General features: G+C 49.6%; 1 protein-coding gene across 1 annotated transcript in view; it reads right to left on the bottom strand.

Annotated features, from left to right (window-relative positions):
* The window catches only part of CTNNBL1 (catenin beta like 1), a 220,157-nt gene that overhangs the window by 23,002 nt on the left and 179,827 nt on the right, over positions 1 to 17,328 (bottom strand). The window contains exon 12 of the mRNA XM_060263887.1: positions 1,484 to 1,581. Within this exon, the coding sequence (XP_060119870.1) occupies positions 1,484 to 1,581 (98 nt within the window). The remainder of the gene's footprint in view (positions 1 to 1,483; positions 1,582 to 17,328) is intronic.

Here is a 17,328-nt window from a genome sequence, read left to right as displayed (position 1 = left end):
CCAAAATGCCCCCCAAGTTTCAAAAAGATTGAACCAGGGGGTCCAATTCTAAGAGCCCCAAAAGAAGGTGCCCCTATCCTTCATTATTTCCTATGGAAGGAAGGCATTGAAAAGGTGTGCAGAGGTCCCTTTCAATGTGATGGCCAGAACTCCCTTTGGAGTTCAATCATGCTTGTCACAGCCTTGATCTTGGCTCCACCCCTAATGTCTCCTGGCTCCACCCCCAAAGTCCCCAGATATTTCTTGAATTGGACTTGGAAACCCTACTGGTCCTCACACCCATTTCTTGGCCTAGCTAAGGGAGGCCTGAAGGGCTTGGGAGGGGACTCTGGGCCTTCTCCGGGGGAACCCTTAACCCAGAGTGGTGGCAGCAATTTGGTAAGACCCTTCTGAGTCGTGACAGGACTGCATCAGGCGGCCGACTTTAGGGAGGCATTGGGAAGTGGGGCGGAGAAGAAGCGGACAAAGTTGGAGTGGAATTCACTGCCACGGGAGGTGGCGGCTATAAGAGGGGATTGAATCATAGAAACACAGAGTTGGAAGGGACCTCCAGAGCCATCCAGTCCAACCCCCTGCACAATGTAGGAAACTCACAAACGCCTCCCCCTAAATTCACAGGATCTTCACAGGAGAGCCAGTTTGGTGTAGCGGTTAAGTGTGCGGACTCCTATCTGGGAGAACCGGATTTGATTCCCCACTCGTTCACTTGCACTTGCTGGAATGGCCTTGGGTCAGCCAGAGCTCTGGCAGAGGTTGTCCTTGAAAGGGCAGCTGCTGTGAGAGCCCTCTCCAGCCCCACCCACCTCACAGGGTGTCTGTTGCGGGTGAGGAAGATAAAGGAGATTGTAAGCCGCTCTGAGACTCTGAAATTCAGAGTGGAGAGCGAGATATAAATCCAATATCTTCTTCTTCATTGCAGTCAGATGGCCATTTAGCCTCTGTTTAAAAACCTCCAAGGAAGGAGAGCCCACCACCTCCTGGGGAAGCCCGTCCCACTGAGAAACCGTTCCAGCGTTCAGGAAGTTCTTCCTAATGTTGAGCCGGAAACACTTTTGATTCAATTTCAGCCCAGTGGTCCTGGTCCTACCTTCTGGGGCCACAGAAAACAATTCCACACCATCCTCAATAAGACAGCCCTTCAGGTACTTGAAGATGGTGATCCTATCACCTCTCAGCCGCCTCCTCTCCAGGCTAAACATCCCCAGCTCCTTCAACCTTTCCTCATAGGACTTGGTCTCCTGACCCCTCCCCATCTTCATTGCCCTCTTCTGGACCTGTTTTGACTATATAGTTTGAATATATGCAGTATTTTGTTCTGTGTCATCTCTAGGTGGACTTCCACAATTAAGCGAGGGATTTCAACCTTGTTACCCCAGGCTTGAGAACCAAACTCCAACCACCACACCAGAAACCAAACGATACGGTCAACGCACTCCCCTCCAGGGGACAGGCCCTGATCCCAAGTGCCCACGCCCCTGCTCACCTTCTCACTGTCGTTCTCCGTAAACTTGTTGAGCAGGCGGGTCCTCTGTTGCCCCCTCAAGTTCCTCAGAAGAGAAGCCAGGATGGAGCAAACATGTTCTGGAGATGGAGAGACAGACTCAGGTTAGGGAGCTGATTTATTTCCTCTAAAGCGTTGCCTATCCCTGGCCTTACTCCTCAGGCCGAGGGCCTCTTCACCACCCAGACTCCAGCACAGTGACAGGCTGGCCCCATCCCCTGAGTGGCCCTGAAGTGACCACATGAGTGAGAGGCCATGTCTGGGACAAGCTGCTCTGGGGAAAGTGGATTCTGCTCCGGAAGGCTCTGTTCATAAGAACATCAGAGAAGCCATGTTGGATCAGGCCAATGGCCCATCCAGTCCAACACTCTGTGTCACATAAGAACATAAGAGAAGCCCTGTTGGATCAGGCCAGAGGCCCCTCCAGTCCAACACTCTGTGTCACATAAGAACAGAAGAGAAGCCCTGTTGGATCAGGCCAGAGGCCCCTCCAGTCCAACACTCTGTGTCACATAAGAACAGAAGAGAAGCCCTGTTGGATCAGGCCAATGGCCCCTCCAGTCCAACACTCTGTGTCACATAAGAACAGAAGAGAAGCCCTGTTGGATCAGGCCAGAGGCCCCTCCAGTCCAACACTCTGTGTCACATAAGAACAGAAGAGAAGCCCTGTTGGATCAGGCCAATGGCCCCTCCAGTCCATCACTCTGTGTCACATAAGAGAAGCCATGTTGGATCAGGCCAGTGGCCCCTCCAGTCCAACACTCTGTGTCACATAAGAACAGAAGAGAAGCCCTGTTGGATCAGGCCAGAGGCCCCTCCAGTCCAACACTCTGTGTCACATAAGAACATAAGAGAAGCCCTGTTGGATCAGGCCAATGGCCCCTCCAGTCCAACACTCTGTGTCACATAAGAGAAGCCATGTTGGATCAGGCCAGTGGCCCCTCCAGTCCAACATGGGCCATTGGCCTGATCCAACATGGCTTCTCTTATGTTCTTATGTGACACAGAGTGTTGGACTGGAGGGGCCACTGGCCTGATCCAACAGGGCTTCTCTTATGTTCTTCTGTGACACAGAGTGTTGAACTGGATGGGCCATTGGCCGAAACCAACATGGCTTCTCTTATGTTTTTAAGATTGGGGCCAGCCCAGCTGTGCTCACAGAGAGGCCTTCCAAAGAAGGAGTGGAAGAAAGAGAGGTGTGGAGGATGTCTGTACACCACCAAGGCCACTCAAAGCCCTCCACCTTGTGGGACCCCCAGGTCTGAAGGACCATCTCCTCTCTGTCCTTGTGTGCCAACTATGGTGGTCAGGCAGCCATCCATCAGCTCTCCCGCTACTCGGGGAGGGGGGGCATCTGGCACAGGCCAGAGAATGTGGGGTGGGCTCCCCAACCATTTGAGAGCCCCCCCCAAAAGATCTTCAGGGGCGCTGCAAGGTCTGCCTGAGTGCCATGAACAGCAGGCATCTTTTAAGGGGGGGCGGGAGAGTTACTGGTTTATTTTTGCTCTTAACTGAAAATGTTTTTAACTGTTATTATTGAAGGCCCTTTGCAGCCAGGGGCCGGCATCTCTACAGAACCGCCTCTCCCCATATGAACCTCCCCCCGCCCGCCAGGTTCTGAGGTTTGCTTCACAACATCTGGAGAGCCAGTTTGGTGTAGTGGTTAAGTGTGCATCTGGGAGAACCGGGTTTGATTCCCCACTCCTCCACTTCCACCTGCTAGCATGGCCTTGGGTCAGCCAGAGCTCTGGCAGAGGTTGTCCTTGAAAGGGCAGCTGCTGGGAGAGCCCTCTCCAGCCCCACCCACCTCACAGGGTGTCTGTTGTGGGGGAGGAAGGGGAAGGAGATTGTGAGCCGCTCTGAGGCTCTTCGGAGTGGAGGGCGGGATAGAAAACCAATATCTTCTTCTTCTTGCGGTCCCTGAGCCTAAGCATGCCCAACTGATTTCAGCAAGGCCCAGGGCCTTTTCAGTCTGGGCCCCTACTGGGTGAAATGAGCACCCCTTGGAAATTTGACCTCTGTGGGTCTCATCAAAATTCCACAGGGCTTGCAAGACGGAGCTCTTCCGCCAGGCATTTAACTGGAAACTGTTTTATGATTTTTTTTTTAATGTTGATGTTTGTTTTCACTATTGGAAGCTGCCCTGAGCCCGCTTGCAAAATACGGCAGAGTATAAATAAAACAATTTAGATGAAATTAAATTATTCCACTGCTTTGAACTGCAAGGAAAGGTTAAAATAAACCGATGGACCTGGCCAGGGAAGAGATTCCTTCCTGCGTCCCAGTCTGAGGCTGTGGCTCAGCCAACATGTGATTCCCACATCACCTCAAGCGCAAACGCAAAGCTGGCTGAATCCAACCCCCTTCCCACCCAAACTGGTCATAGCAGTTCTTCAGCCCTGTTCTCTCTACACCCCTGAAACAAAAACAGGAAGAATAATCCCCCATTTACAAAGGAATACAAGTTTTGGATGTACAGTTGGGTTAGAATGGATAAAAGGAAGTCCTTCTTCACCCAAAGGGTGATGAACACGTGGAATTCACTGCCACAGGAGGCGGTGGTGGCTACAAGCATAGCCAGCTTCAAGAGGGGATTGGATAAACCTATGGTTTATGTTCTCTTAAGGTGTGGCTAGACTCCTGACACTGCTATCCTACTGGAGACCAACCCGGCTGTTCTCTGGAGAGCCAGTTTGGTGTAGAGGTTAAGTGTGCGGACTATTATCTGGGAGAACCAGGTTTGATTCCCCACTCCTCCAATTGCACCTCCTGGAATGGCCTTGGGTCAGCCATAGCTCTTGTAGGAGTTGTCCTTGAAAAGGCAGCTGCTGTGAGTCCCCTCCCAGCCCCACCCACCTCACAGGATGTCTGTTTTTTTTTGGGGGGGGAGAAGATATCGGAGATTGTAAGCCACTCAGAGTCTCTGATTCAGAGAGAAGGACGGGGTATAAATCTACTGTCTTCTTGAGAGCCAGTTTGGTGTAGTGGTTAAGTGTGCGGAATCTTATCTGGAAGAACTGGATTTGATTCCCTACTCCTCCACTTGCACCTGCTGGAATGGCCTTGGGTCAGCCATAGCTCTGGCAGAAGTTGTCCTTGAAAGGGCAGCTCCTGGGAGAGCCCTCTCAGCCCCACCCACCTCACAGGGTATCTGTTGTGAGGAGAGAAGATATAGGAGATTGTAAGCCGCTCAGAGTCTCTGATTCGGAGAGAAGGCTGGGGTATAAATCTACTGTCTTCTTGAGAGCCAGTTTGGTGTAGTGGTTAACTGTGTGGACTCTTATCTGGGAGAATCGGGTTTGATTCCCCACTCCTCCCCTTGCAAAAGCTGGAATGGCCTTGGGTCAGCCATAGTGGTCAAGTGTGCAGACTCTTATCTGGGAGAACTGGGTTTGATTCCCCACTCTTCCACTTGCACCTGCTGGAATGGCCTTGGGTCAGCCAGAGCTCTCTTATCTGGGAGAACCAGGTTTGATTCCTCACTCCTCCACTTGCAGCTGCTGGAATGGCCTTTGGTCAGCCATAGCTATCTCAGGAGTTGTCCTTGAAAGGGCAGCTGCTGGGAGAGCCCTCTCAGCCCCACCCCCCTCACAGGGTGTCTGTTGTGGGGGGAGAAGATATAGGAGATTGCGAGCCGCTCTGAGTCTCTGATTCAGAGAGAAGGGTGGGATATAAAGCTGCAGTCTTCTTCTTCTTTTTCCTCCTCCTCCTTCTCCTCTGAAAGGATCTCCTTCTCTCCCAGGCGGGCTCAGCTATGCTCCATACTTCACACAGGCCTGCTGACGTTTGTGTCCACAAGCCTCTTCTCCGCACTGCCTGTGTGCTAATATTGCTGAGGAAGGCTGATGAGACGGCGGCGGGCATGAAATATGCCCCCGTTGCCTTGGAAGACAGAAGGCAGGGTCGGAGCGCGTTCGGCTTCAGAGAGAAAAATGCAGAACCTGGAAGAGAGGGATCCCTTTCCTCGCTGCTGCCAAGACGGATGAGCTGGAGATCGATTTCACCCAGCACAAGCGGCGTTTACCTGCTTGCAACCGGAGTGCGGGGGGTGGTGGTGGTCATAAATGGGTGGAGGAAACAAAGCTACAGCCAACAGACCCTTATATTTGCTCCCCAGCTTCCTTAGGTCTTTATGCTTTCTGCGGCAAAATGCCCCATTATCTATCAGACTTAACCATTCCAAGTCATCACAGGGCATTTATGTTGGCTAGACTACATAAGGGGAGGGACAGTGGCTCAGTGGTAGAGCATCTGCTTGGGAAGCGGAAGGTCCCAGGTTCAATCCCTAGCATCTCCAAAAAAGACTCCAGGCAAGTAGGTGTGAAAATCCTCAGCTTGAAACACTGGAGAGCCGCTGTTGGTCTGAGAAGGCAATACTGACTTTGATGGACCAAGGGTCTGATTCAGTATAAGGCAGCTTCATATGTTCATACGTTCAAATGCGTTTCCCTCCAAAGTTTTACAAGGGAGATATCATCGAGTCCCTTCAGGCGACAGACTCTGTTCATGTGGAGCAAATATTCCCGACTCAATTCAGCATATATTGCTCGTGTGTTCCTTTTATCCTAATCTGCGTAAAGATTTATTCTGTGAGTTTCCTTTCTCCCCAGATTTGTCTATTCTGCCACCCTGTTATTATTTATTGAACGATACCGAGGGGGAGGCTAGCGAGGCGGCAGCAAAATTTTTTGGCTGACATCCTTAAATGTAAATCTGACCATGTAGGATTGCATCTGTAAGCTCGGTTTCATTTTGATTTTCTCTACAATGTTTAAATTTTTATATTCTGTGTATTTTTATTTGCGACTGCTATGCCATTAAAGGTTTGGTACATAACATAAGAACATAAGAGAAGCCAAGTTGGATCAGGCCAACGGCCCATCCAGTCCAACACTCTGTATCACATAAGAACATAAGAGAAGCCCCGTTGGATCAGGCCAATGGCCCCTCCAGTCCAACACTCTGTCACATAAGAACATAAGAGAAGCCATGTTGGATCAGGCCAATGGCCCATCCAGTCCAACACTCTGTGTCACATAAGAACATAAGAGAAGCCATGTTGGATCAGGCCAATGGCCCATCCAGTCCAACAGTCTGTGTCACACAGTGGCAAAAAATTTTATATATACACACACACTGTGGCTAATAGCCACTGATGGACCTCTGCTTCATATTTTTATCTAAACCCCTCTTGAAGCTGGCTATGCTTGTGGCCGCCACCACCTCCTGTGGCAGTGAATTCCACATGTTAATCACCCTTTGGGTGAAGAAGTACTTCCTTTTATCCGTTTTAACCTGTCTGCTCAGCAATTTCATCGGATGCCCACGAGTTCTTGTATTGTGAGAAAGGGAGAAAAGTACTTCTTTCTCTACTTTCTCCATCCCATGCGTTATCTTGTAAACCTCTATCATGTCACCCCGCAGTCGACGTTTCTCCAAGCTAAAGAGTCCCAAGCGTTTCAACCTTTCTTCATAGGGAAAGTGCTCCAGCCCTTTAATCATTCTAGTTGCCCTTCTCTGGACTTCTCTGCCCTTCTCTGGTATGGGGGGTGGCCCCCCCTTTCCCCTCTCCAAGAGGTTGGCAAGGCCCCACAAGATGGACAAGCCCGCCTCTCATCAAGGGGCCTCACCTGCCGCATCCGGCCCTGGCGCTGCAGAGGACCAGTGTCTGCTCCGAGCCCGGGAATCATTAGCCGCTAATAAATGTGGCTTCCTCAGCAACAGATTTCAGCCCGAGGAGGTGTCAATTTTTCACACGCCAAGGAGATGGGGAGAGGCACCCAGCGGGAGAAGGAGTGGAGATAACAGGTTTATCAGGTAGCCGGCCCCCACTCGGCCGCTCCATCATTCCGATGGGGGGGGGGGGGGGGAGATGCAGGCATGAGGGATGGCCGGGGAGACGCCGGCGCACAACCTGTGTCAACAAAGCAGTCGGTGGAGAGGCAGCCACGGCAGGCGGCACGCGCTACATCAAATCCGTGGCATCCTCTTTTTAATGAGAGGAGCGTGGAAAACTCGGAACCCCAGAAAGACTGTTTGCAAAGAAGAGGAGTCCCAGGGGCTCTCTCTGCCGGCTGGAGAGACAGAGACGGATGGGCGGTGGGAGTTTCCCCGCTGGGAAAAGGGGAGGCGAACAACAGCAGGGAGATGGCCCTGGAAAGTCTGTGTTTGAAAATATACTCAGCCAATTTGGTGTAGTGGTTAAGTGCGCTGGCTCTTATCTGGGAGAACCGGGTTTGATTCCCCACTCCTCCACTTGCACCTGCTGCAATGGCCTTGGGTCAGCCAGAGCTCTCTTATCTGGGAGAACCGGGTTTGATTCCCCACTCCTCCACTTGCAGCTGCTGCAATGGCCTTGGGTCAGCCACAGCTCTCGCAGAGGCTGTCCTTGAAAGGGTAGCTGCTGTGAGAGCCCTCTCAGCCCCACCCACCTCACAAGCTGTCTGTTGTGGGGGGAGAAGGTATAGGAGATTGTGACTACTCTGAGAGTCAGAGTATAGGGCAGGATATAAATCTAATAATAATAGAATCATAGAGTTGGAAGGGACCTCTAGAGTCATCTAGTCCAACGCCCTGCAGAATGCAGGAAACTCACAAACACCTCCCCCTAAATTCACAGGATCCTCATTGCTGTCAGATGGCCATCTAGCCACTGTTTAAAAACCTCCAAGGAAGGAGAGCCCACCACCTCCCGAGGAAGCCTGTTCCACTGAGGAATCGTTCTAACGGTCAGGAAGTTCTTCCTAATGTTGAGCCGGAAATTCTTTTGATTTAATTTCAACCCATTGGTTCTGGTTCTACCTTCCGGGGCCACAGAAAACAATTCCACACCATCCTCTAAATGACAGCCCTTCAAGGACTTGAAGATGGTGATCATATCACCTCTCAGCTGCTTCCTCTCCAGGCTAAACATCCCCAGCTCCTTCAACCTTTCTTCATAGGACTTGGTCTCTAGACCCCTCACCATCTTCGTCACCCTCCTCTGGACCCAGCTTGTCTATATCCTTCTTAAAATGTGGTGCCCAAAACTGAACACAATACTCCAGATGAGGTCTTACCAAAGCAGAGTAAAGCGATACCATCACATCACGTGATCTGGACACTATACTTCTGTTGATACAGCCCAAAATTGCATTTGCCTTTTTAGCCACCGCATCACACTGTTGACTCATGTTCAGCGTATGAGCCACTAAGACCCCGAGATCCTTTTCGCACAGACTACTCCAAAGACGAGTCTCCGCCATCCTAAAACCATGCATTGGATTTTTCCTACCTAAATGCAGAACAATACATTTATTCCTGATAAAATTCATTTTATTGATTTTAGCCCAGTTTTCCAGCCTGTCAGGGTCATCCTGTATCCTGTTTCTGTCTTTTTCTGTGTTTGTAACTCCTCCCAATGTACTATCATCTGCAAATTTAATAAGCATTCCCTCTATTCCTTCATCCAAATCATTGATAAAGATGTTGAACAAAACGGGTCCCAGGACAGATCCTTGAGGCACTCCACTTGTCACTCCTCTCCAAGAGGATGAGGAACCATTCACAAGCACTCTTTGGGTGCAATCTGTCAACCAGTTACAGATCCACCTAACAGGATCCAAACCACGTTCTACCAACTTGTCAACAAGGATAGTATGTGGAACTTTATCAAAAGCCTTACTGAAATCAAGATAAACAATGTCTACAGCATTTCCCTGATCCAGCAAGGTAGTCACTTTCTCAAAAAAAAAGAGATCAGGGTAGTCTGACATGATTTGTTCTTGAGTAAACCATGCTGGCTCTTAGTAATCACATCCATTCTTTCTAAATGTTCCAGGACTGACTTCTTCTTCTTCCTCCTCCTTCAAAACTCTCAGATGGTGCTCCAGGACCACAGCCAAAGATGGGGCTCACCTGCCCCATGCCCCCCACATCAGCTTCCCTCCCAGGCAAACTTTCCTCATGGCAGCTGGAGTTCTCCCGCTAATACAACTGATCTCCAGAAGCAGGGATGTCAAACGTGTAGCCTGAGAGCCGGATCAGGCCCCCAGAGAGCTCCTATCAGGTCTGAGCAACTCACTGTCATCTGCTGCCTTTTCTCTCTCTTGCTTCCTTCTGCATCACAGCTTGCGTTGCCAGGCTTGTTCAATCGCACAGGAGCTACAGAGCAAAGCCTCTGTTTTCTCCATTGGCTGACCAGCACATGAAGCATCTTATGTACAAAAGCTCGCAATGCCCAGCCGTTTCATGTTTTCCCCTGCATCTTAGGCTCACAGCCTTGACCATGAGATTTCTATAATGAATGTCAATAAATCCAGGGCTTTTTTTTTGTAGCAGGAACTCCTTTGCATATTAGGCCAACCCCCCCCCCCCCCGACGTAGTCAATTCTCCAAGAGCTTACAGTAGGCCTTATAAAAAGAGCTTTCAAGCTGTGGTGCTGGAGAAGACTCTAGAGATTCTTGGAGGATTGACGACATCCTGGGGGCGTTGTCAGGCTCTGTAACTCTTTCATGTTAAAGTTGTAAAATACTAACCAAATGAACTCTTCATACTAACTTCAAGCCTTTTGTTGTACTGTAGCTAACATGCATATCAAAGAGGGGGACGATTAATGTGTAAACTTTGTTTAGGTTGTAAAGGAGCAAAGGAATGCAACCGTTAGTAGATACCACGGTCAGCCAGCATCTTCCCAGAGGCAAAAAGATAAGCAGAAGCTCTCGTGTGAAAGTTTGCACCTTCACTCCCTGTTGTTTTGAGAATGCTAGCTTTGTTTAGATATTGCTTTGATGTAGATTCCTTAAGACTAAGAGACACCCATTCCCAGGTATCATTCTCAACTTCTGTATCCAACGATGAGTTTCTAATAAAGTATACATTGTTTCAATGAATACTGCCTTGAGTCTACATCGCCTGACAGGCGTAGCCTAATATGCAAAGGAGTTCCTGCAACAAAGGAAGCCCTGAATGAATCAAAGGTAGGTTTGCAACTTACACACACCTGAACAGCATACTCAAGATTGCTACAGCGCTGACATTATCTCCAGATTTTGATGCAATAATTCAGAGCAAGAGGGGGTCACTTACCAGAGACTGTTAAATAAACAAAAGTATTGTAAGTGCTAATCTTTTAAGCACCTTTTAAGTTCTTTTGAAAAAATATTTAATTGTGTCTGTTTTGTTTATAACGTTTATATCTATAATGTTTATATCTCCATTCCTGGCATTCCATTTTATGACACTTACGGCCCGGCCTGGCAAGGTCTCATTTATGCCCGATCTGGCCCTCATAACAAATGAGTTTGACACCCCTGCTCAACAGCATTACACTCTACCGAAATCCCTCCGCAGGTTCCACCCCCTAAAATCTCCAGGTACTGCCCAACCCAGAGCTATTCTCCAGGCATTTAGCTGAGTTAACAGACTTTTGTTGTTCGGTTCGCACAGTTGAGTCGGACTCTTTGCGATCCCACGGGCCAAGTCACGCCAGGCCCTCCTGTCTTCCACCATCCTCCGAAGTCTGCTCAAATTCATGTTTGTTACATCAGTAACACTGTGCAGCTACCTCCTCTTTTGCTGTCCCCTTCATCTGTTGCCTTCTGTCTTTCCCAGCATCAGGGTCTTCTCCAGGGAGTGCTCCCTTCTCATTGGGTGGCCAAAGTATTGGAGCTTCAGCTTCAGCATCTGCCCTTCCAGGGAACAGTCTGGGTTGATTTCCCTTCGGACTGACTGATTTGATCTTCTTGCAGTCCAAGGGACTCTCAAGAGTCTTCTCCAGCACCACAGCTCAAAAGCATCTGTTCTTCTGCGCTCGGCCTTCCTTATGGTCCAGCTCTCACAGCCATACATTATTACTGGGAATACCATTGCTTTGACTATGTGGAATATTTATTTATATTTATTTATTTAGGGAATGGGAAAGTCTCCTGGCTCCACCCCCAAAGTTCAGTAACTTATCAGTAATGCTGCCCAGCCATCTCCTCTTTTGCCATCCCCTTCTTCTTTTGCCTTCTGTCTTTCCCAGCATCAGGATCTTCTCCAGGGAGTGCTCCCTTCTCATTGGGTGGCCAAAGGATTTGAGCTTCAGCTTCAGCATCTGACCTTCCAGGGAACAATCATGGTTAATTTCCCTTAGGACTGACTGATTTGATCTTCTTGCAGTCCAAGGGACTATCTAGAGTCTTCTCCAGCACCACAGCTCGAAAGCATCTATTCTTCTGCGCTCGGCCTTCCTTATGGTCCAACTCTCACAGCCATACATTACTAGCCAGTTTGGTGTAGTGGTTAAGTGTGCAGACTCTTATCTGGGAGAACCGGGTTTGATTCCCCACTCCTCCACTTGCAGCTGCCGGAATGGCCTTGGGTCAGCCATGCTTCTGGCAGAGGTTGTCCTTGAAAGGGCAGCTGCTGTGAGAGTCCTCTCAGCCCCACCCACCTCACAGGGTGTCTGTTGTGGGGGAGGAAGGGAAAGAAGATTGTGATCCGCTCTGAGACTCTCCAGAGTGGAGGGCAGGATATAAATCCAGTATCTTCATCTACCTCACAGGGTGTCTGTTGTGGGGGGGAAGGTAAAGGAGATTGTGAGCCGCTCTGAGACTCTCCGGAGTGAAGGGCGGGATATAAATCCAGTATCTTCATCTACCTCACAGGGTGTCTGTTGTGGGGGAGGAAGGGAAAGGAGACTGTGAGCCGCTCTGAGACTCTCTGGAGTGGAGGGCGGGATATAAATCCAATATCTTCACCTACCTCACAGGGTGTCTGTTGTGGGGGAGGAAGATAAAGGAGACTGTGAGCCGCTCTGAGACTCTTTGGAGTGGAGGGCGGGATATAAATCCAATATCTTCATCTACCTCACAGGGTGTCTGTTGTGGGGGAGGAAGATAAAGGAGATCGTGAGCCGCTCTGGGACTCAGAGTGGAGAGCGGGATATAAATCCAATATCATCATCTTTTTCTTCTTCTACTGGGAATACCATCGCCTTGACAATACGGACTTTTGTTGGCAGGGTGATGTCTCTACTTTTTATTGTACTGCCCCCGGTTTGCCACTGCCGTCCTCCCACGGAGCAAGCGTCTTTTAATTTTATGGCTACAGTCACCATTAACGGACTAGAGGGGGGAGGGAGAATCAGAAGATGAGAAATGTCCCTGAGGTGAAGGACACCCTCCAGGAGCCTAGCGCTCCAATTACCTGGTTCAGCACCTGGCTGGAGAAAGGAAGTTATACAGCAGCAAGGTGGCTCAGAGACACACCATTTCCGGGGATTTTGAAGAAAACGTCACTTTCCCCCCCAGGAGAAATAAATAAATAAATGTAAATTTGGGGAAATGTAATTTCTTATCAAGCCTAAACTTACCCCGTTGCTTTGACAACGCAGAATGCATTGCTTTCAACTTAATCACCACATCAAATTGTACTAATTGGCACATTTACGGCATTAAGGGTAGACGCCTTAGCTGTCTGCAAGCAAAACTTTCAACGCACCCAAATATTTTGGGAGAGCTGTGAAGTGCTGTCCCGCGGGCGCATCATCAGCCCGCTTGTGGGGAAGGCGGGTTAAAAACAGAGGCTATAAATTAAATAAATAGACAAATAAACAAACGGAACAAAAACGAATGCTTGCTATCGGAGAGGCAGGGAGAAAATAAGGGATCAGAAAACAAATATTGTAGTAAATGGTGGTGGGGGGGGAGAGCTCTGAGCTTGTTTGGGAAAGGGCAGAATATAAATTATCTAAATAAAAGAAAAACTAAAAAATATATATATTACTAAGACAAAACCAGTCAGAGACAGAGCCAACAGTACCAAAAGCACCGAACTCCGTGATAATTGACAGTCGTCAATCGCCACGCAGCATGTTAACTGTAGACATAATGCAGACAATGAAATAAACACAGCAGAGATAACAGGTCTACCGAATACAGAGGCACAATCGCCATTACGTAAAACGTTTCAAGCGATACAACCAGGGCGAGCAATTATTTGCAAAAGCATTTCATTGATTCCAAAAGGGGGCGGGGAGATTAGTTGTCAGTGCTCCTCTCAAATGTCCCAATTTTTCTATCAGAATAACTGAAAGACCATCCTAGAACATAAGGGAAGCCCTGTTGGATCAGGCCAGTGGCCCATCCAGTCCAACACTCTGTGTCACATAAGAACATAAGAGAAGCCCTGTTGGATCAGGCCAATGGCCCCTCCAGTCCAACACACTGTGTCACATAAGAACATAAGAGAAGCCCTGTTGGATCAGGCCAGTGGCCCATCCAGTCCAACACTCTGTCACATAAGAACATAAGAGAAGCCCTGTTGGATCAGGCCAATGGCCCCTCCAGTCCAACACTCTGTGTCACATAAGAACATAAGAGAAGCCCTGTTGGATCAGGCCAATGGCCCCTCCAGTCCAACACTCTGTGTCACATAAGAACATAAGGGAAGCCCTGTTGGATCAGGCCAATGGCCCCTCCAGTCCAACACACTGTGTCACATAAGAACATAAGAGAAGCCCTGTTGGATCAGGCCAGTGGCCCCTCCAGTCCAACACTCTGTGTCACATAAGAGAAGCCCTGTTGGATCAGGCCATTGGCCCCTCCAGTCCAACACTCTGTGTCACATAAGAACATAAGAGAAGCCCTGTTGGATCAGGCCAGTGGTCCCTCCAGTCCAACACTCTGTGTCACATAAGAACATAAGAGAAGCCCTGTTGCATCAGGCCAGTGGCCCATCCAGTCCAACCCTATGTGTCACATAAGAACATAAGAGAAGCCCTGTTGGATCAGGCCAATGGCCCCTCCAGTCCAACACTCTGTGTCACATAAGAACATAAGGGAAGCCATGTTGGATCAGGCCAATGGCCCCTCCAGTCCAACACTCTGTGTCACATAAGAACATAAGGGAAGCCCTGTTGCATCAGGCCAGTGGCCCATCCAGTCCAACACTATGTGTCACATAAGAACATAAGCGAAGCCATGTTGGATCAGGCCAATGGCCCCTCCAGTCCAATACTCTGTGTCACATACGAACATAAGCGAAGCCATGTTGGATCAGGCCAATGGCCCATCCAGTCCAACACTCTGTGTCACATAAGAACATAAGGGAAGCCCTGTTGGATCAGGCCAGTGGCCCCTCCAGTCCAACACTCTGTGTCACATAAGAACATAAGAGAAGCCATGTTGGATCAGGCCAATGGCCCATCCAGTCCAACACTCTGTGTCACATAAGAACATAAGAGAATTCATGTTGGATCAGGCCAGTGGCCCATCCAGTCCAACACTCTGTGTCACATAAGAGAAGCCATGTTGGATCAGGCCAGTGGCCCATCCAGTCCAACACTCTGTGTCACATAAGAACATAAGAGAAGCCATGTTGGATCAGGCCAATGGCCCATCCAGTCCAACACTCTGTGTCACATAAGAACATAAGAGAAGCCCTGTTGGATCAGGTCAGTGGCCCATCCAGTCCAACACTTCGTGTCACATAAGAACATAAGAGAAGCCATGTTGGATCAGGCCAGTGGCCCATCCAGTCCAACACTCTGTGTCACATAAGAACATAAGAGAAGCCATGTTGGATCAGGCCCGTGGCCCATCCAGTCCAACACTCTGTGTCACATAAGAACATAAGAGAAGCCCTTTTGGATCAGGTCAGTGGCCCATCCAGTCCAACACTCTGTGTCACATAAGAACGTAAGAGAAGCCCTCTCGCAGGAGTTGTCCTTGAAAAGGCAGCTTCTGTCAGAGCTCTCTCAGCCCCACCCACCTCACAGGGTGTCTGTTGTGGGGAGAAAAGATATAGGAAATTGTGAGCCACTTGGAGTCTCTGATTCAGAGAGAAGGGCAGGGTATAAATCTGCAGTCGTCTTCTTACTTTGCTCTGAGGTCATCTTCCCCCAACTAAGACAAAAATGTGTGAGCTGGAAGCTGAAAAACTGTGAGCTTGCTCACACTCACTTGGAGGGAGCACTGCTGAGAACCCTCTAAGCTGTGGAGTCCTGTGAAGAAAGATTCTACTTCATGAGCTACTGGCATTCAAGTTGTGAGCTACCGCAGAAATTAATTTGGGACTATTGAGCTAAGACAAAAATGTGTGAGCGGGAAGCTAAAAAACTGGGAGCTAGCTCACACTAACTCTGCTTAGAGGGAACCCTGCTCAGGACTGCACGGGAGGGTCTGTGGCTCGATGGTAGAGGAGGAGACTGGATTCATATTCTGCCCTTCACTTGGAGTCTCAGAGTGGCCTACAATCTCCTTTCCCTTCCTCTCCCCCACCCAGTGAGGTAGGTGGGGCTGAGAGAGCTCTGACAGGAACTGCTCTTGAGCAGAACAGCTCTGAGAGAACTTGTGACTGACCCAAGATGATACCAGCAGCTGCATGTGGAAGAGTGGGGAATCAAACCCGGCTCTCCCAGATTAGAGTTTGTGCTTCCCTATGAAGAAAGGTTAAAACGCTTGGGGTTCTTTAGCTTGGAGAAACGTCGACTGAGGAGTGTCATGATAGAGGTTTGCAAGATTATGCATGCGACAGAGGAGGTAGAGAAAGAAGTCCCTTTCACCCTTTCTCACAATACGAGAACTCGGGGGCACTCAATGAAATCGCTGAGCAGTCGGGTTAGAATGGATAAAAGGAAGTTCTTCTTCACCCAAAGGGTGATTAACATGTGGAATTCACTGCCACAGGAGGTGGTGGCGGCTACAAGCATTGCCAGCTTCAAGAGGGGACTGGATAAACATCTGGAGCAGAGGTCCATTAGTGGCTCTTAGCCACAGTGTATTGTTGGAACTCTCTGTCTGGGGCAGTGATGCTCTGTATTCTTTGTGCTTGTGGGGGGGAAGGAGGCAATAGTGGGAGGGCTTCTAGTGTTCTGGCCCCACTGATGGACCTCCAGATGGCACATGGGTTTTGTTCACCGTGTGATACAGAGTGTTGGTCTGGATGGGTCATTGGCCTGATCCAACATGGCTTCTCTTATGTTCTTATGTGACACAGAGTGTTGGACTGGAGGGGCCACTGGCCTGATCCAACAGGGCTTCTCTTCTGTTCTTATGTGTGACACAGAGTGTTGGACTGGAGGGGCCACTGGCCTGATCCAACATGGCTTCTCTTATGTGACACAGAGTGTTGGACTGGAGGGGCCACTGGCCTGATCCAACAGGGCTTCTCTTATGTTCTTATGCGCTCTTAATCGCTGCACCACATGTGCTATGCAGAAGGTCCTGGGTTCAATCCCTGACACCTCTCGTTAAAAGGATTAGGCAGCAGGTGATAGGAAAGACCCCTGCATGAGATCCTAGTCGGGAGTGGCTCAGTGGTGTAGCATCAGCATGGCCTGCAGAATATCCGGGGTTCAATCCCCAGTTAAAACCCCCACAATCCTGCATTGGTCAGGGGGTTGGACTAGATGACCCCAGAGGTCCCTTCCAGCTCTAGGATTCTATGCTTTAACTGGGCTCTCCTTCCTGGGAGGTTTTTCAACAGAGGCTGGATGGCCCTCTGACAGCAATGAGGATCCTGTGGATTGAGGGGGAGGGGTTTGTGAGTTCCCTGCATTGTGCAGGGGGTTGGACTAGATGACCCTGGAGGTCCCTTCCAGCTCTAGGATTCTATGCTTTAACTGTGCTCTCCTTCCTGGGAGGTTTCTAAACAGAGGCTGGATGGCCCTCTGACAGCAATGAGGATCCTGTGGATTGAGGGGGAGGGGTTTGTGAGTTTTCTGCATGGTGCAGGGGGGGTTGGACTAGATGACCCCAGAGGTCCCTTCCAGCTCTATGATCCTCTGCTTCTAAACGGGCTAGCGGGCAGGAGGCGATGTGAGAGCCTTTCCTCTTGCCGGGACCCTGGCCTGCTGCTGCCA

The sequence above is a fragment of the Heteronotia binoei genome, chromosome 2 (assembly GCF_032191835.1).
Source record: "Heteronotia binoei isolate CCM8104 ecotype False Entrance Well chromosome 2, APGP_CSIRO_Hbin_v1, whole genome shotgun sequence".
Classification (NCBI taxonomy): Eukaryota; Metazoa; Chordata; class Lepidosauria; order Squamata; family Gekkonidae; genus Heteronotia; species Heteronotia binoei.
Note: the sequence above shows the minus strand (reverse complement) of the source record. Positions and strands in the feature narration are given on the sequence as shown.